The following is a 24,571-nucleotide window of genomic DNA, read 5'->3' on the forward strand; positions in this document are numbered from 1 at the left end:
AGAGCTGCAGATGAAAGGCGTTGTTACAGAACCAAGAGGCTTACACGCAGAAAGAGGGATGAAATCAACTTGGGAAACGCTTCCACCCTTCTCGTCATGCCTCTGAATACCATCCAGCGCGAACACAGCAGGAATATCAAAACAAAATAAAGAGAAAAGGAAAAAACCCCAGGAAGCAGCACAAAAAAGCTTTTTTCCACCTTCTTGAAGTGCTACAGAGGCCCCAAGGGCCCCGCGGGTGACGACAGGTCTCTCCCAGATATGAACTTCACCTTTCCCTCACCTCTGAGGTTAGGATAAAAGGTCAGCCCTCCTGCCTAAGCGCCTGTGTTTGTATTTGTTTCTGTCTGCCTTAGGGGGAGATTTTGCTGGTTACGTTTAGTGAGCAAGCATGTCTTAGCATGATTCAAAAGGAGCACACACACACACACTTTCAGCCCCCATCAACATATCCAGAACCTTTTGTTTTCCTCCTGTGAATTGCAGAAGTGATGACACCGGATTTAGGTGGACGCCTGGGAACCCTGTCGCCTGTCTCTTAGAGATTATTCCTCTGACGTCTAAAAATTTGTCACCAAACGGCCCCCAACAGAACGCAAAGGGCAGGGGTTTGTGGATAACAACATGTTCCCTCTGTGTTTTTAAGCAGTTCAGCTCTTTGTCCCGCATTTTCAGCCAGAAGTCACTTTGGCTCAAATACACAGAGGGAGTGTGTGTGTGTGACTTTCCACAAGTCATTTTTCTTTGTGGCGCCAGCTTGTTTCATACGTCCCCCTTTGCTTAAGCTGCTGCTTTAATGGCAGAGAGCTGGAGCAAGGCCAGCAGCCATCCTGGGCAATGAATTGGACCCGAGCCCTGAATCAGGCTGAGCAGCTCGGAGTGCCATGCCTGACAACTGGTTTGATTTAGGGCCATGGCAGGGCACATCTCCGTGGGGACAGCCCATGCATCTCTACCTGCGCCTCCAACGCTGCCAAGCTGCCCTGCTAACAACTTTTTGGCGGGGAGTCGTAAAATGAACTGCGTCGATTCCGTGTTTTCTTTTGCCTCCAGCCTTTATTTTTTGTCTTTTTTGTTTTGCTGTTGTTTTATGTGTCTGATATCCAGACAGACACATACAGAAGATGCAAATGCACTTGAATCCTCACAAGAACCTTTCATTGACTTGTTCCACAATTAAACTGAAAAGATCATATATTCATAAAAACAAACTTGTGATATCCACCAATTGTGCAAGTGGGTTTGGCACTACAAAGGACACTTTCAAATGTCATTAGTTTCAATTAAACTATAAAAAATATCATTTAAATGAGCTAAATCTCTTTTGTGTATGAAGTTCTTATTAAGGATAGCTTCTCAATAAAGTGAGGAAGGGCAAAATGACCTTTGCCATCCTCAATACAAACACAGACAATGGCAGACACGTAGTTAGACCTGAATAAAGTCATACCCTTGCTCACAATGGGAGGCCTTCCACTCTCGCCAGCTCTCCTAAAATGACTTTGTTAGCGAGGTGAAGCTTTTTCTCCCGCCGCTCAGTGCAGCTTAATGAGGTGCCTTGCTTAACCTCTCCCTCAACCTTTGTCTTCCTCATCTCCCACAGCGGCAGGGCACAGCAGCCCAAACACCCTGACCCTCTGGGAGACAATTCATCATCTGACAATTTTTGTGTGTTTGGGAGAAATTGCTGTGTCTTCTTGCTGTGCTTTCAGCAAGCCTAGAAGTTTTAAACATTTTTCTCAGAGTTGCAACTTTGCTTTTAACTGTGAAAACAAGCTTTAGCAAGGGTATGTCTCACTATATCTAATCTATCTTTCAGTTACATCAGTTAGATTGTAATCACATCATTGCCTTACATGCAGCCTCTCTTTTCCTTGTCTTTTTATACTTTCCAGCCTCCGAGGGTCGTAACTCTTGCTCCTTTACCCGTGGAGGGCAGCGGCGCCCTGGCAACCATCACCAAGTCTGTCCTGCAGGTCGATGATCCCGACAACCCAGCCGATGTCCTGGTCATGGTCCTCGAGCCGCCCCGTCACGGCCGACTGACCCGTCTCCACAGCGATCGGGCACTCAGCCGATTCAAGCTGGAGGAGCTGTCACGGGAGCAGATCCAGTACATCCACGACGGCTCTGAGGGGACGGAGGACGGGGTGGTGCTGCAGGTCAACGACGGCCACAGCTACAGGAATGTTCTCCTCCAAGTACACATCGATCAGAAGGTAGGAAGGACAGAGGGGGAGGATGGGAGATGAATGGCTCAGAGTCAAAGTCTAAAAAGACTCTTTACTTTTTCTTTTTCATCTACAATGGCGTCAACCATGGCTTACGTTCAGCACACAACATGGTGCCGTCAAAATATTTTTCAGCTACAACTTTTAAAGGCTCTCTGGTGTTTAATTTAGAGTCATCCTGCGGTGCGCCAGCTCACTTCAGAAATGTCAGCAGAGTCAAAAGACCTGCATCGATCCACTCCAATACTGGATGAAGTTCTTTCCTTGGAGTTACACAGCGGAGCCAAATTAGTTTGTTGCACCTCAAAGCTCCAGTGTCTCTTCAACAACTATAGTTTTCAGACTATCAGATAGTCAAGAGAGAAAGAAAAAAAAAACAATAGATTTTTTCAAACAGATCATCTTGAGGGCTGAGTCAAAGTGCAGAAGTTCACAAAGAGTGGAAAAAAGTGAGACTACAATAAGTGCATCTGCTGAAAAGCCCACACAGAAATCACTTGCACTGTGGAACAACAGCAGAATCAAATCTGGTACATCTTATATATCTGCAGTACTTTTTGTAGCATGCAAGCAGTGTTATGTGAAAGGCTCAGTTACAAAAATATTTTCGGTGGTTGAAAAAAAGAAACAGATCTATTCCGTAGGGCTAATCAGCAACATTATTAGATTTTCTTTTGCATTTCCATCAATTTTCACTTAGTGAAAACATTCTGAGCTTTTCCTCTGGCAGCAGGAAACACTTTTGAGTGCAGAAGCATTAAATCCAAGTGAGAAGTAATCGGTTTAAAATAAAAATAAAAATGCTAAGCCTAATGCATGTGTGATTTATTAAAATAAGCTCAAGGACTGATTTAATTTCTGTATCATTCCATCAGAAGTTCAAAGTTCTGATGTCAGGAAGAGAAACATGTATACAGGGATGCCGGAAGTCAGTCAGTGGTCGGATGGTATATGTTTCGCGACATTCATGTTTTTTGTATTACTTTGAATAGCCAGGATAACATGTATCTGACCGTTATTAACAACAATTTACAACAATTTGAGAATGTATTGCACTAAAGAAGACAGCAAACTCGAACACCAACATACTGTAGGTCAAAGCCACCACATCAGTTCCAATCAGCAAGGAAATGAAGACGGGAGAAATTCCCCAGACTCCCTTATAAAATTGCTAAATTTTTTGAGTTGTTGGGTGAGGAGAAACTTTATAAACTTTGTGAAGCATTTCTCAGCTGCAAAGCAGATTTTAACAGCTAGTATTCATGTGTAGCAGTTGTAAGATAAAAATATTCCTCTTGGTTTTAGTTTGCTACACAGTTGAGTTAGTATTTACTCCTGACTTGCTGAAGTAATGCTTCTCTAAAAATTTTTTGACATCCACTGTCTTCCTCTAAACTCTTTTAATTGCCTCAACTTCACTACTCATCACACTGATTCTACTTGACGTGTCCACACAGTGTGCTCTGTTGACTTTATCCCTGATGATGGTTTGCTGGAGGCACGGACTGATCCTCGAATATTTAAACACTGTTACAGAAAGAGCAGGGCGGGCTTTGAAAAAAATGGCAGCCGTTATCCCTCCTCTGTCATCGCCTCTGGTGAAGTTTTTATGACAAGGACACAATCATCTGGCAACAAGCGCCAGCCACCGTGACTGAAGGGGAGAGGGGTGGGGATGTTCGGCATGAGACACATTTGGCAGCTAACTCAGTATGAGCATGAGCTCACACACGTACACGTACACACACACACACACACACACAGAAAGGGGGACAAGGTTGGACCTGCTTCCAGCACTGAAGATGTCTAGACAGACAAGTATTAGAGATGTGTGTGTGTGTGTGTGTGTGTGTGTGTGTGTGTGTGTGTACTTCAGTCTTTGTGCAGATAAGTTTTAGACCTTGAGAGTTCACACAGTTCCTTCTGTTTGAGGGTTAAAACTGAAGCTAAAAATAGTTTCAAGGTCTGGGTAAGAGTTTGTGTCAAGGAGGGTCCTGTCAAATATCGAAATACATTTGTGTGTGTGTCTGTGTGTGTGTGTTCTGCAGGAATCAGTCTTTTTTGTGCTCCTCTCACCGCTCTGTGAATCTCCCACTGTGGACCACTCAAACCTGTGATCCACACATCCACTGTAGACTCACACATACAAAGCTGACAGACTGATTTACATACACACATGAACTAACTAAGAGAAACTTTTCAATTTTCACACCAGCGCAGAGCTGACACAGCATTTTAAGTGAAAGCAGCAAGTAGAGGGAATTTATTTCAATGTGGCATCAGAACGCACCAGATACGAAAACCATTAAATTGAGTAGAAATACATTCACTTTAATGCTTTCTGATGATGTTTGTTATGTCTTGTCGAAAACAAATCAGATGCTTTTCGGACATTTTGAGCAGAGTCCAAGTCAAGTCTCCAGTCTTCATTTGCAAATTAAAATGCCGACATCCAGCCTTACTCTTGCATGTGTCATTGCATTGGTGTCATTGCAATCAGCGTTCACATTTCCAAGTTGTATTTTTTTAGTAGTGTTGAGGGATGAGAGAGTACACAATCATCTGTAACAGAAATCTGTTCAATCAATTTAATTATTTGTAGCCGCATACATACTCGGAATTGGCGGAAGTGGGTGGAACTAGTCGGAAGTTGATAGTTTAAGCCTGAAATGAACGTGTTGATCAGAAGTTGCCATATTTATTAGAAACCTTTTACAGAACAGCATCAGAACTCGGCTTCAGATCAATGGTTTTGATCAGAAGGGTTAGAGAACTATTTCAAGTTTTTTTTATAAACATAATACATACATAAACTTCAGTTACCTACCCAGTGAGGACATCGGATATTGACATATTTTACTTAGATGATACTGTTACTTGTAAGAAGTACATTATCTGTACTGGATACTCGTTTCAGTTGAGTACTCAACCTTAGTTTAAACACTCAGACCAGGTCCCTTTAGTGGATTTAAATAAAACTGTACAAGAGATTAAAAGCTAAAAATATTAATCTTAAGTATTTGAGTCAAGTTAACAGTCCTCAAAATATTCTGAGCATGATGAAATTGATTGTTTTTGGTACTTACAGTAATAATAGGATTAATTGTTAAATGCATTAGCCATGTAGTTTTGGTGTAGAGCGAGTCGTCCACTAATCAGTAGGTTGGTGGTTCGATCTCTGGATCCCCCAGCCGCCCGTCGAGGTATCTTTTTGCAAGATACTGAACCCTAAATTGCTCCAATGAGCAGGTCGGCACCTTGCATGACACCCTCTGCCATCAGTGTATGACTGTGTGTGAATGGAGTGTGACAAGGGTTGTAAAGCACTATGAATTGCTCAGTAGACTGGAAAGGTGCAAGACCATTTACCTTCCAGACTTTTTTAACCTTCAAATCACAAGTCGAGCCAAGTGTCATATCTCAATTATGTCATATCTCACAGTCTTTAACTTAACAGACTCCAAAGATGTATTTCCTGCTTTCTCTCAGACAGACAGTCAGAAGAGGTAACTCCACTTGGGTTAACTTGGGTTTAGATTTCATATAATTGAAAAAGCAACCTTCAAATGATACTATACAAAATCCCACCTCGCTGTGTGCCAGTTATACTTTAGTCCTGGCAGCGGAGAAACTTTTCTCTGATATGTTTTCTCAGTTTGGGTTTTGGAGGGCAACACTGTTTGTCTGGCTGCATGCAGATGGTCTGCTTCAGGCTCAACTCCTCTGCTTTTCTCCCGTCTGTAAATCGATAACATCCCACATGTACTCCCTCCCTTGCTCTCTCTCTCTCTCTCTCTCTCACTCACCAGTATCCATTTACTGTAAAATGTCCTGATGCTGCATTCTGTCGTGCATTAGACAGAGCAGGATGGACAGCATGATGGAAAGCTGAGAGAATGCCCTTGATTTATGTCAGAGGCTTTTGGATGCGTCCCAGCAGCGTCGGTGTCCCCATTTCATCCTTGCTGCCTCTCGCTTGATCTACACAGGTAGATCACCATAGAATAGAGATCTGTAAGGAAATACAGGGAGAGGAATACCAGTCTTCTCTAAGCACAGCAGAAGAAAAAGAAAAGCCTCATTTCACTGGTTGGATGGCGTGCAGTTGAAAGAGGAAGATTTACATTTCATATCTGCAAAAGAAAAGACTTCAGTGTGAATGTAAACCAGATTAAAACACAAAAAGGAGAATACATTTTGCAGTTGGATATGGACAATTAAAAACAAGAAGTGGCACCTCAAAGTTAGAATTTAAATCCAGAGGTGCCACATTTCCATTCTCCTGTGTCTTCTTAGTTTCCTGCCATATACTGCATCACAGAGCAGCTGTGTGTGGTAAACATGAAGATTTGGTGTGCAGTTTAATGATGTTACCTCACAGGATTTCTGGATAGTCAAGTTCAAATTGAAGTTCAAACCTCCAGCTGCTATGAGAAGGTGCCAGTGTGTGCTAATGAAGATAAAACTGGCATGGAAAAGAGCAGTGCGAGGAAAGAATCAGAAAAAAATTAAAATAGAAATAAGATCAGAGGCGATTAAACCCCAAATCTACTTAAAGAACCCCTCAATGAAGACTTCATGAACCCTGACTGCCTCCACAAAAATAAAACCCTGAGTGATTACTGGCTCCGCCTGGATTTGAACAAACCTGGGACAATGAATCCTTAGTTTTCAGAGCGTGGCACTCTCGCTGGCACTCTTTGTACTTGCAAGCCCACCGTCAAGGCTGCAGCAGTGGCTTTCGATGCCAGGCTACGCCGGGGGACAATAGCCTTCCTGAAAGTTGGATTACTGAGCTCTAAAGCAGGAGACTAATCAGTCTAGTAATGACCCTCTGATGGATGGACTTTCTCTCTGCTGAGCCTGAGCCTTGAGCAGCTCGACTGAATAGGAAGCAGGACCCTTGGCTTTCAATTACTGTCTCAGGGAGAACACTTTGAGCCTCTAGAAAAAACCCTCGGGTTCTTCTGTTCTACGGCACAAATGGAAGGGAATGAGATATTTTTTTCTGATCAGCCGCTTTGGAAGGGTAATAGCTCAACTCTGTTGTCAAGCAGAAGAGGGAGACTGAGTGCAGAGCATAGCTCCTCTCCCGCTGAGGCATCATTGTAAATAATTAGTTTTGACTTGTTTAAACAATACTGCATAGCCCAAGACATTTGAGATTGCTCTGATTTGTTTCTGTGAAAGCTGGCACCCCATGGCACACCGCCTGATGTTTACTTTTGCCACATGCTCCCATTTTAGACACCATGTCTCATTAAGATTAAATCAGAATTTGTTGCCAATAAGGATTCAGTGACTTCCACTTACTGTTTGACAGGTCCATCAGCCCGTCTTGTTCGACCCGGTGGAATTATGGAAATATGAGGGATGACAATGTCATTGTCATTACAACAGCATGACCATCAGACCCGGCAGCTAGCCGATGTTTTATGGATGACCACCACTCAGTCTTGGCAAAGTAATTTATTTCTTTTTTTGTGGACTGCAGCCAAAAGCCCTCAGTCCAGCATTGGCTCTATTTACAGTCCATCTCAGACCTGCTGGCCCAAAGGTGTCTGAAATTACACTTTTCATACATTTGCTTTCAAAAGGAAAAGAATAATGTTATTTTTTTTTCCTAAACTATGTTTTGGGCAACATTAGGCAATGAAAGAGCGCTTTTCTGCAGCATTGGCTTGTACTTATCCCAACAAACCCCCTATCACCTGCTGGCCAAACTCGATTTTTGTGTGGTAAAAAAGCTCTTTAAATATGTAGGATCCCTAATTATTAATAATTTTTCATAATCTGAGTATGGCGGACTCATTACAAGGTTACACTTGTAACAAGAAGTCAGGCAATTTACCTTTAAAGAACTTCATAACAATACAGTGAACTTAAATAGGCATTTGCCTTTGACCCATAGGCCACCATTAACCTTTAGTTAACTTTTAGAGAAACTAGTTTGAGCAGCCCTGCTTTAGAGTATCAGGTAAAGTCCAAGTCAGTCCTCATTTTTGTGACTCACTGCTTATTCAAGTCCAAATCTCATGATGTTAGATCCAAAACTGAGAATTTTGTGTGCAGATTAATAGATAGCAAATTTTTTGCTGAATGTAAACCGGTCCTACCATTAATGTAGATTGAGCTGAAGACTTAATCTGAAGAATGTGACATTAGCTCAATCATACTGTAAGCTTTGCGCCAGCTGATGGGCCATCAGAAAGTCATTATATAGAGTGAATTCAGTGGTAACACTGCTGCCTCTGTTGTTTTTGTTTAATTCATATTCTCACGTTTCTCTCTAAGATTCTGTTTTTACTCCTCTGCACTTCGTTTCTTGTCAATCTAAAATGACACCCAGCAAATTCAGTTTCTTGGCTTACCAGAGGTCAAAAAGCAGAGAAATTTCCATGAGCATTTACATTTCTTTGCAAATGTCTGAGAGAGATGGGACTATCTGTCTATCTAATGGGGCAACACAAATCTTCGTCTAAAAAAAAAAAAACTCATTAGATTTGAGTGTTACTCAAGACAGAAAATTAGAAAATCACCAATTGGGGGTTCAGCTCCAGGTCAAAGAGTCAGAAAAGTTAGATGTCTGGGGAAATCTGGGGAGTATTGGCAAACTCGTAAATCCTGAAAGGTTCCTCTGACTTATTTTGTAGAGTGTGCTGTTTCTGGGTGTGAGTGTCCTTGAGAGAACTTGGTGGTCATCAGGAGTGGCTGATAATCCCCTGGATGATGTGGTCCTCTGAGTTAAAAGCCTGTCATGCTGACTTATGTGTTTTCTCTTGCCGAGCAAGCCGCTGCTCGTCTGCTATTCTTTGCGCGCTGCGCTGAAATAGTGTGATTTGGATCAGCAGGCAGAAGAGCCACAGATGGTCCGCAGGTTGTTATCTGCAAACACAGGCAGCCTCACAAGCACACGCACTCATTCTCACACACCTGCGCGCACTTAGAATCACCTACAGCCACAGTGTTTATGCAATTACACTAATCTCCAGCGGTAAATGGTCAACTGTGTGTGTGTGTGTGGGTGTGTGTGGGTGTGTGTGTGTGTGTATGTGTGTGTGTGTGTGTGTGTGTGTGTGTGTGTGTGTGTGGGTGTGAGTGCGTGTGTGTGTGTTGTGTTGTTCAAACCCAGAGAAATACACAAGTTTACTCAAAGTAACAGTGCGTTTTATGTGATCACATGTTGCTACTTCGCCGCTGCAGTCAGGTTGATAAACAGGAGTGAAGATAAATCCACTTTCTAATCCCAAAAGTTGTTTTTATATTTTTTATCGTCTAAATGCTTTGCAAACTTTCCCCATTAACTAGCGATCAGACACTTATTTTAGGGAATTTGATTGATAGGAAACAGGTAAAACAGGTGACAAAGCAATTGTTTTTACATTATGGTTACCCCAGAGTTGTTATTATGAATAGTTTATAACTGATCTTTCTGTGCAGAGTTTGCGTGTTCAATCCGTGTCTGCCTGGGTTCTCTCCGGGTACTCCAGCTTCCTCCCACAATCCAAAGACATGCAAAAGTTAGGTTAATTGGTTACTCTCAGTTGTCCGTAGGTGTGAATGTCAGAGTAAATGGTTGTTGGTCCCTATATGTCAGCCCTGTGATGAACTGGCGACTTATCCAGGGTGTACCCTGCTGTTCGCCCAATGTCAGCTGGGATCGGCTCCAGCCCTCCCATGACTCTGAAAAGGATAAGCGGTTACAAACAATGGATGGATGGATAACTGATCTACTGGTCCATTCAAGGGTATCTTTTTAGAAAGTGGAATCAAAATCTCTTCCTTTTCAAAAGACATTTTGCAAAACTGTTGGTTCATTGAGGCTAACCTTCTTCAAAAGTCCTATGTTCCCTTTGTAGTACTTGTAAGTTCCTGTTGTGAAAAAGTTCTATACAGTATTATCCTTTTCAGTGCATTTCAAGAGTGTTTGTAAAATAGGAATATCATTGTTTTTCATTGATTTTCTTACTGTCAAGAGTTGCCCAGGTAATATATGTCATTTTTTTTTGTATCAACTATTTTAGACAACTAGATGTACTTATACCCTTTTACTTGATCCAGATGTAAAATGTGGAGCTTCTGTTTACAGAATAAATAGCAGGTCGGTTTTATAGATGCCTAAGATGCATGTCATAACTGTTTATATTTAGACAGCAGGGTGAGTTAGGGAAGTAAGAGGTCTTGTTTCAAAACCTCCCTGACAGCAGACATCTTCCCTGCTGAAATGTCCTGGAGCGACACTGAGTCATCCACCAGCTCTGTGAGCTCTCTGGAGGTGATCCTGCGCTTTGTTCTTTGCTTTGGAGGCAGGGCAATCAAAACGATGATTTACTCTGTCACAGATCAATACAGCATCACAAATATAAGTCTGATTCGAAAGTTCTTAGACCGAGGAAGCACAGATTGACTCTTTTGTGATACGTTACTTCTGATAGGTGGAGCTGACTCTGGGCTTAGTGCTCAGGTAACATTGCTGCTGATTGACAGAGCTTAAAGACTCCTGGGAATCACAAACCTGAGGTGACAACAGATGTGGAATAAAAAACGCTACACAAATTGTGACAACACAAAGTGAATGTGGCATAAGGCTGCACCTGAGGAACAAACTACAGAGTCTGCCTCTATTCCACTTCATACATCAGTGCCCACACCACAGGGATTTCAGATATGATTTCTCAATTACTGTAGAGTTGTAGTCAACACATTGCTCTGTTTACCATGTTTGAAAGTAAATTTAATGTAAATAACTCTTGATTATTCCACTGCATCTGCGGCTAATTCAAGCTAATGTGCATTACATAAACTGTTCTATATTTGATCTAAAAATCCTGGCATCTGTCGAGCTCCTCCCAGGAAACAATCCTGTTGCAAACACAGCAGGTGATTTTTTTTTTTTTTTTTTTGTCTGGTTGAACCAACAATTCTTTTTGTCGATCTCAGACAGACAGATGATGCTCGGGGAAGGAAAATTAAATCAGATATCATTAGTCTTCAAAACCAATCACAGGTATACTTCGGGAGGTTTTCAATCTCACAGCAGATCTATGGTGGTAATCTCTCCAAAAGATGTTTCTTGACAGGTTTGGTAGTATATGGGAGGCAGGTTTTTAGAGAAAAGGACCTGGAAAGTTGGCATGAGCACTGACAGATGATTGAATGGAAAAGTAGTGCAAAGTATACCCGAGCTGGCAAACAAAAACCAAGGGATTTCATAGAAGTGTTCAAAAGTGATGAGGGTTAAAATCCATTTTTTTTTGTTCTTTTCAGGCTGCCGACTCTCCTCACATGCTGTCTGTGCCAATAACCTGGGTAAAGGAAGGAGGCATGGTGCGACTGGATAGAAAGTACCTGCAGGCGGACTACAAGGGAGTCAGCACTGATGACATTGTCTACACCATTGTCGCTTCAAATGGACAACCTCAATATGGTACAAAATCTTTAACGCTCACTCACATGTAGTGCCATTTCAAGAGATTCACTTCAAAACAGGCCATTTAATACTTGAAAGGTTTGGAAGATAACATATTGCTTTATTTTTACTGTAGTTTGGTGGACATTCCTTTTAACTTTTCATAATTTTCTTTAATGTCTTCCTCAGAACATTATGATTAAAACCACAAATCGGATTAGCCAGTTCAACTAAATAGTATTTGATCCACTTCAAGAACTCAAGTCCTTGCTGTATGAGACACACTCTTACAAGTCCTGTCACAGTTATGGATAGAGTAAAGATAGAAGCCCATAATGTCTCTCCCCAACCCTAATTAAATCAAACCGTAGCACACCCATGTCTGATCTTAACCTAAACACGACCATTTTAAACTGTGTCCAACCACATCCACCTAAAGACTCAGATCTTGTCACAACCATTTTTTATTTTAAGCCTAAACCTTCTATTGCGGAGGTGTAATCACAGCACCTCTGCCTTTAATTCTTGTGGGATATCATCAGGGGATTTCTAGTCATTGTGGTACTTTTGTGATAATTACCTCCACCCTCTCTGTCTAGGTGAGGTGGTGCTGGTTTCCATGCCAGCCGACGGCCCAGCAGAAGGCTGGCGCCCCTCGCTAACTGATGACCAAGGCTTCACACGCACGACTTCCTTCACTCAGCAGGATGTCAACGATGGAACTGTCTGGTACCGCCACTTTGGCAGAGGGACCAACAGCGACTCATTTCAGTTCCAGGTCAGTGCCGTGAACTGTGTGATATATATAGACAGGGCTTCCTTGTCTAAAAAATAAAGCCATTGCTGAAGTGCATTAAACGTGCACTCTTTCCACTGGTTTCAAAAAGAAGTCAGATTGTATGTAAGCTTATGAAAAAATGACCCTACTTCTCACTTGATTTACTACCTCAGTAAACAGTTTCCTAATGAGTTTATGGTCTCAATCGTTACTTTCAAGTGTTCTTTAACACAGCATGATGTTCATTTAGTAGATTATGGTCCTGTTTAGAGTAAAATAGACGCTAAAGCAGGTTTTGCTTTAGGGCGTGACTACCTTCTGATTGACAAGTTCTTACCACAGCGTGACCTCAGGTTCCACCCTCTTCGTCCAAATATGGTCACTTCTGGCTCAAAAAAACAATTTCTGATGACGTTTTTGTGGGTTTACATTTGGTCGATGCTGATTCTTTTAACCTGTTCACACCGGATGAGTCACCCATGTTTCTCAGTTATCCGTCTCACTTGTGTATGATTGAATAAAAATACTTCAATTTAAATCTGCTTTTAAATTTGCTTTACACAGCTATCTGTGACACAAATCATACTTTTAAGCTTCAAGTCCTTTTTCTCTGACATTTTCATGAATTGTGTATTCATTCAGGCTCTTACTGGTATACTTTGTTACCTTCTTCTGACTAAGAAGTGTAGAGGTGATCTCAGTGAAGTAAACAAAAGAAGCACTACAGCAATGAGCACAAAAGTGGAGGATATAATGATTTAAAGAAGGGACAACAAAGAAATCTTAATTTAAAGCAGAGCTTCACCAGAGAGGGGTTAAGTTTGCTCATTGAACTGTATTATTTTAATCATTCCATGGTCCATACATATAATGCAAAAAACTTGAAATACACATGTATTTGTTAAACGTTTATTATACATTATCAGCTCACCCACAGTAGACCATTATGTGAAATGGTTAAAAAAAAACAACAACAGAGGAATACACTGTCAGGAACAAGTTTGTTTATTTTACCCACTGCTGCGTGAGTAGCACTACAACATGTACGTATAAATAATTTTAAAAAACTGATGAAAGAAAACAAACAAGCTTTGAGACGAGGAAACCTCAGGGGGCTGATAAGAACATTTCTACCCAAAAGAAAAAAGAGGAGGAGATGGTGACAGAGACGCATGTCGCTGTTCTCGTTGTTTTTTCTGTTGTGCCCTCGTTCTCCCTCTGGAGTGTACTTTGAAGTTCACACGCTTACTCGTGTTCCCATGTTCCCTAGTGTTTACCGCTTCTTTTTGCTCCAGTCCTCAACCTTTCCAGCATGTCTCCCTCTGGCTTGATTTATTTCTTTTCACCCTCCTCTTCCTGTCATGTATCTCAGTCTCTCTCTCCTCCTATCTCCGTCTTTCACCTCTATCTGCCTCTGCTGCGTCTTCTTTTATTTTTCTTGTAACCACGAGATTGTGTGGGTACACTTTAAAACGGAATCTGTAAAAAATGCTCTTCAGTCTTTGTTTTTTATTTGAAAAGTAACAGTCTGCTTATCACGCAGCAGTTTTAACCGCCAAACATTTTTCTATGTATAATGCAGACAACGTTTTGTCCTCGCTCATGTCTTTTCTTCCCAACTCTTCTTTTAAGTGTGATCACCTTGGATTTCTTCTCTTTTTGTCCAAACGTTGGCACCAAACATCCTGCGCTCAAAATCAACCAATGGCAACTTATCTTGATTGGCGTTAATGGCGCCAAATTAGCTCCAAATCCGAGGCAATCCTTGTAAAACCGATGCAGCATTCATCACACTGCAGCTAGAGTGCTTCCATGCCAGCGTCTGCTTCACCTCGACTCTATTAGAAAAACAAAAGAGGCAGCCAAAAGCTTGTAGCTACATCTAATCATCTCTCTCCCTCCATCCAGCCCCTTACATTTTGGCTCCATCCATCAGAGCAAATGCATTTCAATTACACAGTGCTGGATTCAAATTAAATTCCCAAGAGTCTCATCATTTTGAAAGGAAGTGGGAAAGCAGAGGAGAGGAAAAGTGAAACCCATCACAAACTGAACCGCTGGAAGCATTTGTGCCGTTTGTCAGAGGTGGCGATTAAACTTGACGGTTTGTCAGGGTGGTATTATTGTCCTCCACTGGTTTTTATCCAAGTGTGGCGCCTTGTTAGAACTGATTATTTTGAAAGTCGCGCTGTCTCTGCAACTCGGAGCTCTGCAGCTGCACAACACTCTACACATACACTTTCTCATGCACCAACATGTCATTTTTTTTGTAAATCCATGTTCGAGTCTGAGAGACGGTGATTTGCTGCCCGTACAATTTTCTCTGGAGTGAAGAAGAATTTTCCTCACACTTAAAGAGAACTGAACTGATGCAAGAAAGAAACCAGACACTTAACTCCAAATTAATCCTGTTAATTGAAGAGATTAATAGATTATTACTTTGTTTGTATCATAGGATAAGGGGCGCCCTGGTGGTCTAACATCCTGGGTTTGAATCTCACTGGGGACTGTTATTGCATGTTGTTCTCTATCGCTCTCTCCTTTTGTTTCCTGCTATCTCATTATTGTCAGCTCTGTGTTAAAGGCAGAAAGTGTCCCCAAAAGCACCACAAAAAAGGATGAAAGAAAAAAATATATGGTGCAGATTAACGCGCTCAATTAGGAGTTACCCTCGTAACATCATGTTGCAACCAAAGCTACGACAAGGCCAGTGTTGTGCATAATTACCTTAATGCAACATTTTTGCCTTGAAATATCAGCTTCAAAATCATGTTGATGGTACAGTGTCTTGTAATAGGGTGAATGGTGTCTCTGTCTCTATCACTTGTTTCTGCACTATGTAACCTCAGTGAGAGGGTAGGATCACAGCGTTACATACATGTTTACTTCAACATACAAGTTTTCAACACATAACATTGTTATGATGTAATGAGTTTTGTTAGTAGAAGTATTGTATTTCATATGATATATAATTTTATTAATGGAATCAACAGAATAATCAATAATATACCGCTCCAGTGCCGCCTTCAATAAATCCAGCTGACTCAGCACTGACCCTCATGGCAACACATCACTTGTAATTGGTGGCGCTGACTCCAGGCTTCATGCTGGTGTGACATTACTTCTGACTGACAGAGCTGACTACAAGTTTTTCTGAACTTCCTTCCCCCCCAAATGCCATTGATATGACAGGAACAAGCAGCAGCGGAATAAGTAAGCGGCGAAAGAAATTTGCTTTTAAAACGAACAAGCGAGGGCGTCACTCCTGCTTTTGTATATCAGGGGAAGGAAGAAGTTAAAGTGACATACTGTGGAGAAGAGAAATAGAGCTCCACTAACACAGTTTGATATAGAAGTGAAACAAAAAACATTTAAGTAGTGTCGCTGGAAAGGAGCAGAGTGAAAAATTCAAGTGTAGTTTCATTCCAGACAGAGAGGCAGAGGGGATTAGACTGATCCAGCAGCTTCTCCATCACTTATCAGCAATTCAAGTCGACATAATCTTAAATACTTATTTGACTCATCAGCTGCCTTATAAGCAAGCCAAAACACAGAGGTCAAAGGTCAGAGTCTCAGCAAAGCGCTGAGAAGAAGGAGGGCAAAAGTGGACAAGCTTTTTCTGTTGAGGAAGGTGGACATCTTGTTCTGTAGGTGGAACACTTTTCTTTGACTGATCATCATGATGTCTATTGCCGCTCATCCACACCGTCCCTGCATCCGATACTTGTCCCAAGCGATCTATGTCTCTGTACGTTGACCTAAACTATAAAATGTGTTCAGGGTCACTTGAAAGTGTAATGACAGCACATGTAATTTACTAAGTCAAAAAAGTAAATGTTCACTGAATGCTGATACACAACTGATTATAAATGTGCCTTTATTGTGTAGCAGTAATTGAACTTGTGTAAAGATACAATTACTAGCATTACATATAGAATCTTACAACCTATTATTTGGCAGCTAAATACTATCTTTCTAAAAAATAATGTTTCCATGTGAGTGTGAAATATTGCTTTACAGCTGCTGTAAGCAGAAGTCAGACAACTACTGAAAGCAAGGTCACTACAAGGTCTGAAAGAAGGAACAATTTTGAGAGTGACAGGATGCTGGGTGTTTTGAAAAGGGTGAAAATTGTCATTATTTTCAATTTACTTCACAACACACCAGCATGAGCTGTACGTTCTGTTCCTGTTCAGAAACACTCTGAGGCTCCTTCTGTGTCCTTTCATGTACTTCACTTTTTGAAAAGGTTTTTATGAATTTTAGAAAGTCGTTTTAAACTAATCAGTGTGTTGCTTCAGTGGGAGTTATAACTGCTCTGACACTGGACACAGATTAGTCCTTAAACATGGTCAGCTAAGCAATGAGATCATTACACTGAATTTTACTCAAATAGGCATCGCCTCCATTAATATTCTCGGGGTGTAGACGATGATTTATGGAGGGAAACTGAAGCGAGGCCTGATGCCAGGTTCACTTTCTGTTGTCACAGTTATTCGATTGTAGCTTGTTTTCTCCGCATCTGTTCAATCTTACCTCAGGTGATTCTCGAGAGCCTGTCATCAGCTCTGTCACTCAGAAATAATGCCTAATGCGCAAGTCAGTTCGCAGCAGAAACACAGACCTTTATGAAATATTGTGATGCAGATTGAGATTTCAAACTTCAAGATAAGAAGAAGATAAGAGAAGTTTAGAGTGTGCAGAAGGTGGAGATAAGGGAGTAGGGTTATGACAACGGTTAAGTGTGTATTTTCTTGAAGAAGTTTTCAATCTCTCATAAAAGATTGTGTGTGTCTTTATGTGTGTGCAGGTTTCCACAGAGGCAGCTCCAGTCTTTCAGAGCGATGCCCAGACCTTCACCATAGGAGTCCTGCCTCAGATCCCAGGATTCCCTCAGCTGGCCCCTGACTGTGACCTACAGATCACGGTGAGGTTTTAAAAAAAAGGCAAACTTACACAACTTCTATATAAATGTTATTGATGCATGTTCTAAAAAATGTATGTAATAAGTTTTTTTAAATATTATCATTGGTAACACTTCATAATAACCCTCATTAATAAAATAAATGTTATAGTTAATTAAACTTAAATTAATAGTTATCTCGTTGTTAATAAACAATGAAATACTATATAAACCATTTATTAAGCAGTTGTTTATCTAAGAGTTGCAACTAATGTATGTTAGCCTTTACAGTTACTGCCCTGACCCTAACAATTAACGTAAGTTTAATTAACTACAGTTTATTAATGCTGGTAAAGTGTTATCTTATTATTTTATGATATCTATATATATATTTATCATTATAGTCTCCCAAAAAGAAACATCAGAAATGATCTATAACAGTAAAACATAAACCCTTTGTCCTCCTCTACCTCCTACAGTCTTACCAACTGTCCAACTACACTGGCCAAATATGTAAATATGTAAGACAACGGCAATAGTCAAATACTATAAAAGGTAAAGGCTAAGAAATGGTCAACAAGGTAAAACAGTTACAGTTATATACACTTATACACAATATGTACACTGTATCACAATCCTAGTGGATCATATTTCAGAGCTCAAGTGATCTGAGACATTGAGAATTCAAACAGTTTTTGCTGCTACACAGCTGGCATTAATATTTTATTGTGTGCAGACATTTTGCTTGATGTTTTTACTTGCTGAAACCTTAATTTACAAAATTTAAATAACTGTTTCATGAGCCAGGAAATCTTAATTAGCTACATTTGGTTCATAGAAGTCAGACATACCTTAGTTTGCTGTATTTTGCACACCCCTTGTTTCAGTGTTACCATTTACTTCCAAATTATTTGTATTTTAAAGAAATAAGAGGTATTAGTCTCTGTGTATTTAAAAATTCCCTGGAATCCTCTGGAAAATGTTTCTTTAAAAAAAGGGGTTTGTTTTCTGTTTGTGCCTGTGGACCCGTCAGTTCTAATCACCATGGGGCGTATCAGAGTTAGGTGACACAGCTCCTGTCCTCTGTTCTTACCGCAGCATGTGTGCATGTACATTGGTTTGTGTGTGTGCAGGCTCTGGAGGATAGGGTGACTGAGATAACACCTTCAGCTCTGTCCTTCGTCGACTCTGAGACTCCCAGCGAGAAGCTCATCTACAACATCACCAAAGCCCTACCGCCAGGACAAGGTCAGCCACACACACGCATGCACGCACACGCGCGGCTTTTCCCACATACTGTGGAAAAGATAAAAAGGCTTCAAATCTAAGTTGTGTCAGTGTGCAGGAGCATTAAAATTAGATACAGAGAGCTTCTGTGCTTGTGTTTGATTCTCTACTGAAGCAGAGTTTGAGAAGTTAATGTGTTAAGATAAACTGTTCTTCATTAACGATCACTTATGTGCCCCTGAGCAAGGCAGTGTCATCCATAATTTGCTGCAGTGAAGCTGTTCAATGATCACAGGTTTTTTACTTAGCAGCTTCGTGATATCAAAGTGTAAAAAAACAAATTACTAAAATAGAGTTCACATCTGCGCAGTCTTCTCTGAATGACTAAAAATATGAGTCAGAAAGGAATGTGCTGTTCACAAGCCTCCGTCACTGCCATTACCACTCTCCAAAGTTATTTTTTAATTACTGTCTTTCAGTCTGGACTTTTACTGTTGACTGTTGATTTCCTTTCTGCTGGATTTAATGTGGCGTTCAGAGCTGGAGCCATTAATTTCAGCATCCGACAGACTGGTGTATCACTCCCAGCTCTCCGTCTAATGAAAGGGAAAAACGATTTACAAAGGGTCATTTTCATCAAGTAATGGACTGACAAATTTGTGTGAAAATCATTTTGAACAGAGCCAATGAGGACGAAGACAGATTCAGATTAAACCGCAGCATTTGTCATGAGCATTTTTATTGTCTGAGATTTGAACCTTGCCGTACAGTTTCAGTTATATTTGGTTTGAGTTAGATGTTAACGTGGGTTAAATTGAAGTATGTGTAAGTGCCATTTACAACTGCAAGTGTGTTTTATTTTGCTGTACGATATAATTTTCTAGAGTGCAAATAAAATAATGAAAGTAATGAAGACTAAAGACTTGGCTTTAAGTTTGTAATCTCTCCTGCACTTTGGTTACCCCCTGTAGAAAAAGTGTTTAAATATCATGTTTAGCTCAGATTTTAGAATATTAGCTCCTTTCTTTCTCACCTCCTCATCATTTTTCCAGTATGTTATCTATTAATAAAAATAGAAAATGCAGTTCTACGGCTCTGTGAGCTGAGCCAAAGAGATTATTTTTGCTCCCAGAGCAGCTCTGCATCTGAGAGACAATGCTGAATCTTATACTCCAACGTAGGGCACACGCAGGACAATGTTTGAAGTTTCTTCCTGCTTGTCTTCAGGTGCGATCGAGCATCGGGACAGACCGTATACGCCGGTGAAGGATTTCACTCAGGCTGACGTCAATAAAGGCAAGATCGTCTACAGACCACCACAGGCCCCTTCACACCTGCAGGAGCTCTACCAGTACTCCTTTATTGGTGAGACACACACACACACACGCACGCACGCACACACACACACACACACACACACACACACAGAGTTACCTTCAGCTCCTGTGTAATACCATAATGATTTTATTTTATTAGGAGAGCTTTCCAGCTGTCTTCAGGTAATAGTGTAGTGTGGAATGGTCACCTTGGGAGAGCCTGTGTAGAATGAGAGCATCCAGTGTTGCCCCAAATCAAACAGTGGTCTTTTCACATTGTCACTTTTCATTCTTTATTTATTTATTTACGTTTGGTTTTGTTTGGTTAAATTGCCTGAAAATGAACTATAATTAATCTGAAATGGCTGCCGTGGTTAACTTTTTGAGCTGTCTCGGCCGAGCAGCCACATATTGATCCGTAGCTGAGCACTCTCCCCTCGCCCACCACATGCACTCTGTGTGGAAACACAATAAGCAAACCTTTGCTTAACACACTGTATTAGTTTTCTTGTTTCACCACATAAAACCAGTGGACTTAGGCTCCACGTATTACTTTCAGGTGATTTACTATTCATAGAGCTGCTGTATTCTCATGATTGAAAATGTCACCTTCTGTCACTCACTTTGCTGTTTTGTTAAAGGGACACTCCACTGATTTTATATGTCAAAGTCAATTTAGAAGGCAGAGGACCGACTGCTCAGCCTGAGGAAACAGTTTTGTAATGTTCTCAAATTACTGAACTGGTGTCACTCCATTAATCTTGGCTTGAGACTCTACCAATTAACTTCATACATGCTTGTAGCGTAGCTTGAGTCGACAACAATGTTCACTTGCTTTCTTCGCCCTCTGAGTGTTGATTTCACAAAGTCCATTTGAGTTTAACGAAATAACATTTAATTTTAGATGAATTAACATCACATCTTTCACATCTCAAGTCTTTAATAATTAATTGTTAAAAAATGCTGCAGTAATACAACTTGAAAATGATAGGCTACCATTTTCAAGTTGTTGCTGTACAAGAATATGGTTTGTTAATAACAATTTAATAGAATTTTTGAAATCTATGTAGAAATGAGTGGGATAATATTAGTATTTTAACACCAAATTATTAAAAGTCCTGTGTTGAAAGAACAAGAAATTTATAACAGATGTAGGCCTATGTATTTTAGTAAGAAAAAAATGAATATTTCTTATTTTAAACAATCTTCTTGGCCATTTCAGTACCTGAATGCATCATGAAGTCCCTCTGAGTGTGTCAAACTTCGACTGTAGAGGAGGGAGGACTCGGCATAGTTTTTTGGAGCTTGACAGACCCCGTTTCTAACTCAAACGTACATTAGTTGTAGAAATGGATTGTAGTCTTCATAACAGGAGGTGTGGGCTGGGTCCAGATTGACGAGACATTTACAATGGTGTTTAGAGAACCCTTGTCTCCATGATGATTTGGTACATTTGACAATGAAAGTGGATCTGACCTCGGTTAGCCAACACTTAAAATTGTTGTTTATTAGCCAACACTTAAAATTGTTGTTTATTAGCCAACACTTTAAATTGTTGTTTATTTTTTCTTTCGCAGTCGTAATTTTTTAATGACTTTTATGAGATTTGGCTCTTCCTCTGTGTACTATCGCCAAGCTATCAACAATAAACTGACGAATACAACAGATGATGAACGTTTTACCTGTAAGAGTGGAGTTCATAACGGTTTTGAAAAACGACCTGGGGGCTGGCGAGACATTTTCAAACCAAATCTTCAGTGTTTTTAAGAGACGTGCGTTCCAAAAGATAACCCGTAATCCAAGATCAAAGACCTGAGTTTCTCTTAATCTGGGTTTTTGTGGAGCTCCAGCAGAGAGCTTTGCATCAGTAAATCATCCTCATTGCCTCCTGAGTTTTATGCATTATAGCATCATCCGTTCAGTTTTTATGTTCACTGCAGCACCCTGTCAGCTCTGTCTCAATCCACTGTATTTTACTTTTATCACCTCACAGCACTAAAAGTTTTCTTTTTTTAATCCCGACAGGTCTGCCGGAGTCGCTGAGCGTCTATTTCACAGGTAAATACTTCATCTCCCTCGGTTTAGAGAGGAGGAGGAGGAGGAGGATTGTGTCCTCTGTCCCCTTCATACTCTCTCCTGCATCCTACACATTTTTCTTCTACCTCCTCTCTTCTTTTTATGCTAAATCCTCTCTATCCTCACCACCTCCTTCATCTTCAGTCTCCTCCTGCCTACTACACTTATGTCTGTTACTGAAATATTTGTCTCTGCTTTCCTTAATATCCTCTCCATCTCTTCTTCTCTCTCCCCTCCTCTTTTTTCTCTCCCTGTTCCTCCCTTTTCTCTGCGCTCATCTCTATTTTTCTTACTTAATTCTTTCCACTCTTCTCTAACCTCAGTTTCTCCTCCTTTTCTGTTTCCTCTGTTGTCAGCCCTTCCGCCCTTTGATTTCTCTCATTTGCTGTCCTCCCTTGATCTCTTCTTCCTTTCTGGTTCCCCTTCTCCTCCTTTTAATGCTCACCATAGATATCCATTCTCTGTCCCCCTTTCGTTGACTCCCTCCCCTTCTCTTTCTTTCTTCTCTGCAACTGTAATCTCTCCCCTGTTTTTCTCTTCTTTACTCCTCTACTTCTCTTTCGGCCTTTTCACCTCTGTCACTTCTCTCTTTGTTACATTTATCACTCTGGGACTGATTTTCTCTTCTGGCTCTTTGAACTTTGACCTGATTGGACCAAGTCTCCTCGGTTTACTGCGTGTTTGATGAGGCGCCGCTGCACTCTCACTCCATCCCCAACAGTAGCTGTTTGGGAAATATGTGTTTACGGTTGTTCAGAGCCGTCGCCAAAGTGCTTTCACTTTAGTGTAGGCCTAAGTCTCTGATGTTTTTATCTTCCATCCATCCTGCTTCAGTTCTGACTATATACTTTAGTACTTAAGCAAAAGATGACTTCTGTTTGATGCCAGAAGAAAATGCAACAACAGCTATCAACAGTTAATTATTGGTCTGTGGCACAGAGGAAATACATTTACCCACGTACACTCTTCAGTTCTGAGGTGTTCAACTTGTGTATTTGGGGGTAAAAAAGCAAACTAGGTCTCCTTTAGAGTATCAGGTATTATAGTATTATTAGAATCAGTTGTTTGTTTGTTTTTTTATCCTACTGCTGACAAAATACATTGAATAAACTAAATAAAAATGTGCCACCCTTGCTTAGATCTGGCTCAAACTGCAAAGTAACTGGTAAGCAACTGGAGCAACTGGAGCAAAAACTGTGAGAAAATGGAAAAAACTTAAGTAATGTACTTTGAAATTATACTGTCAAGTGCAGTACTTGAGTAAATGTAATTAGTTACATTCCATCACTGATATTGATTAATTAGCAGATCAACCACAACTTTAATCATTGTCATTTCTCAAGCAAAAATCACTCAACCTTGAGAGAATTTTTTGCTCTCTTTTCTTCTATGATTAAAAATGATTACGTTTTTAAGTGGTGGTCAGATTTTCAGATTTTTTTTTTTTTTCTGACATTTAATCAAGTTTAGACAAGTGATCAATGGATAATTTAAAAAGAAAAAACATAGAGAGTAGTTGTTAGTACAGCTCTCCACTGCACTGATGGCTGGTTACTGTGCACATCGAGACTTCACATAAAAATCCTGATAGCGTATATATTTCTAGGTTAAACTACCTAATTATATAATAAAGCTGGAACAGCTAAGAAAATGTTAATGCTGCTAACATAATAAAGTGATTTCAATCGCTGAAAGGGGCAATTTATCACAATGAGTATTTTTTTTTAAAACGTTTATCGGCAATTACAGATGTATGCACACATACAGCACAAAGAAAATGACCCCTTGTCCTTGTTCATACATACAAACATACCTTATACATTTTATAGTAAACATACAGGTCAGCAGTTCATGGCCGTGCAAAGAAGCAGAGTGTGGGTTGTCCAATTAATCGTACACCTAAAGCATGAAGGTTCCTTGAGTACATTTTGCTGCTAATACTTCCACACATAGTTAAACATTTCAATGCATGTAACGGAGGTTTAGACTACACTTATACTTATGCCACTGCCACATCAGAATAAAGTACTGTAAGCTGATTAGAGTAGCTCCCAACTCCCAGTGAATCATGCAATAATAATCTTTGTGTGGGGTTTGCAGAGTGTTTTTGTGGCATTTCAGGCCAGAGAACGAGTCTTGAAATCTCAGCAGCTGGCCATTTAGTCCTATTAAAGGGATATTCGACCAAACATCTATGTTATGAGCATCAAATATTCATCCCTGGAGGCTGCAAAGGAAGCTGTATAAAGATTGTTGTTTCCTTTGCAGAGGACAGCAGCAGTGATCAACATGAATTCATGTTTCAATAACAAGACTCCGGTGTGGAAAACAAGTATCAAAGCATCCACAGAGACATCTTCTGCAGGAGAATCCACTATAGGTCCAAAGTAGAAGATTTAAATATTTACATTGACTTGATGGTCACAATGTAGTTAAAAAAAATTCAACTTGAAAGAATTTAGAGGTCATTTTTTTGCATTACAAACAGCACATTTGTTGATCTGTGTTGAATTGGATAATGTTCTCTGACTTTACTCTGTGGCTGTGATATAAAAAACCTGCCAGGAAATGATGCTTTAGGCTTTCAGTGTCATCTACCATCACCTTTGGTAATCGTTATACAACTAGCAT

At 40.4% G+C, this 24,571-nt stretch overlaps 1 protein-coding gene across 1 annotated transcript in view; it reads left to right on the forward strand.

The window, feature by feature from the left end:
- fras1 (Fraser extracellular matrix complex subunit 1) overlaps nt 1–24,571 on the forward strand; it is a 239,182-nt gene that overhangs the window by 168,249 nt on the left and 46,362 nt on the right. The window contains exons 28-34 of the mRNA XM_073465974.1: nt 1,896–2,219; nt 11,499–11,658; nt 12,240–12,418; nt 17,229–17,345; nt 18,455–18,569; nt 19,776–19,913; nt 21,890–21,922. Coding sequence (XP_073322075.1) covers nt 1,896–2,219; nt 11,499–11,658; nt 12,240–12,418; nt 17,229–17,345; nt 18,455–18,569; nt 19,776–19,913; nt 21,890–21,922 — 1,066 coding nt within the window. The remainder of the gene's footprint in view (nt 1–1,895; nt 2,220–11,498; nt 11,659–12,239; nt 12,419–17,228; nt 17,346–18,454; nt 18,570–19,775; nt 19,914–21,889; nt 21,923–24,571) is intronic.

Source organism: Pagrus major, chromosome 5, assembly GCF_040436345.1.
Source record: "Pagrus major chromosome 5, Pma_NU_1.0".
Classification (NCBI taxonomy): Eukaryota; Metazoa; Chordata; class Actinopteri; order Spariformes; family Sparidae; genus Pagrus; species Pagrus major.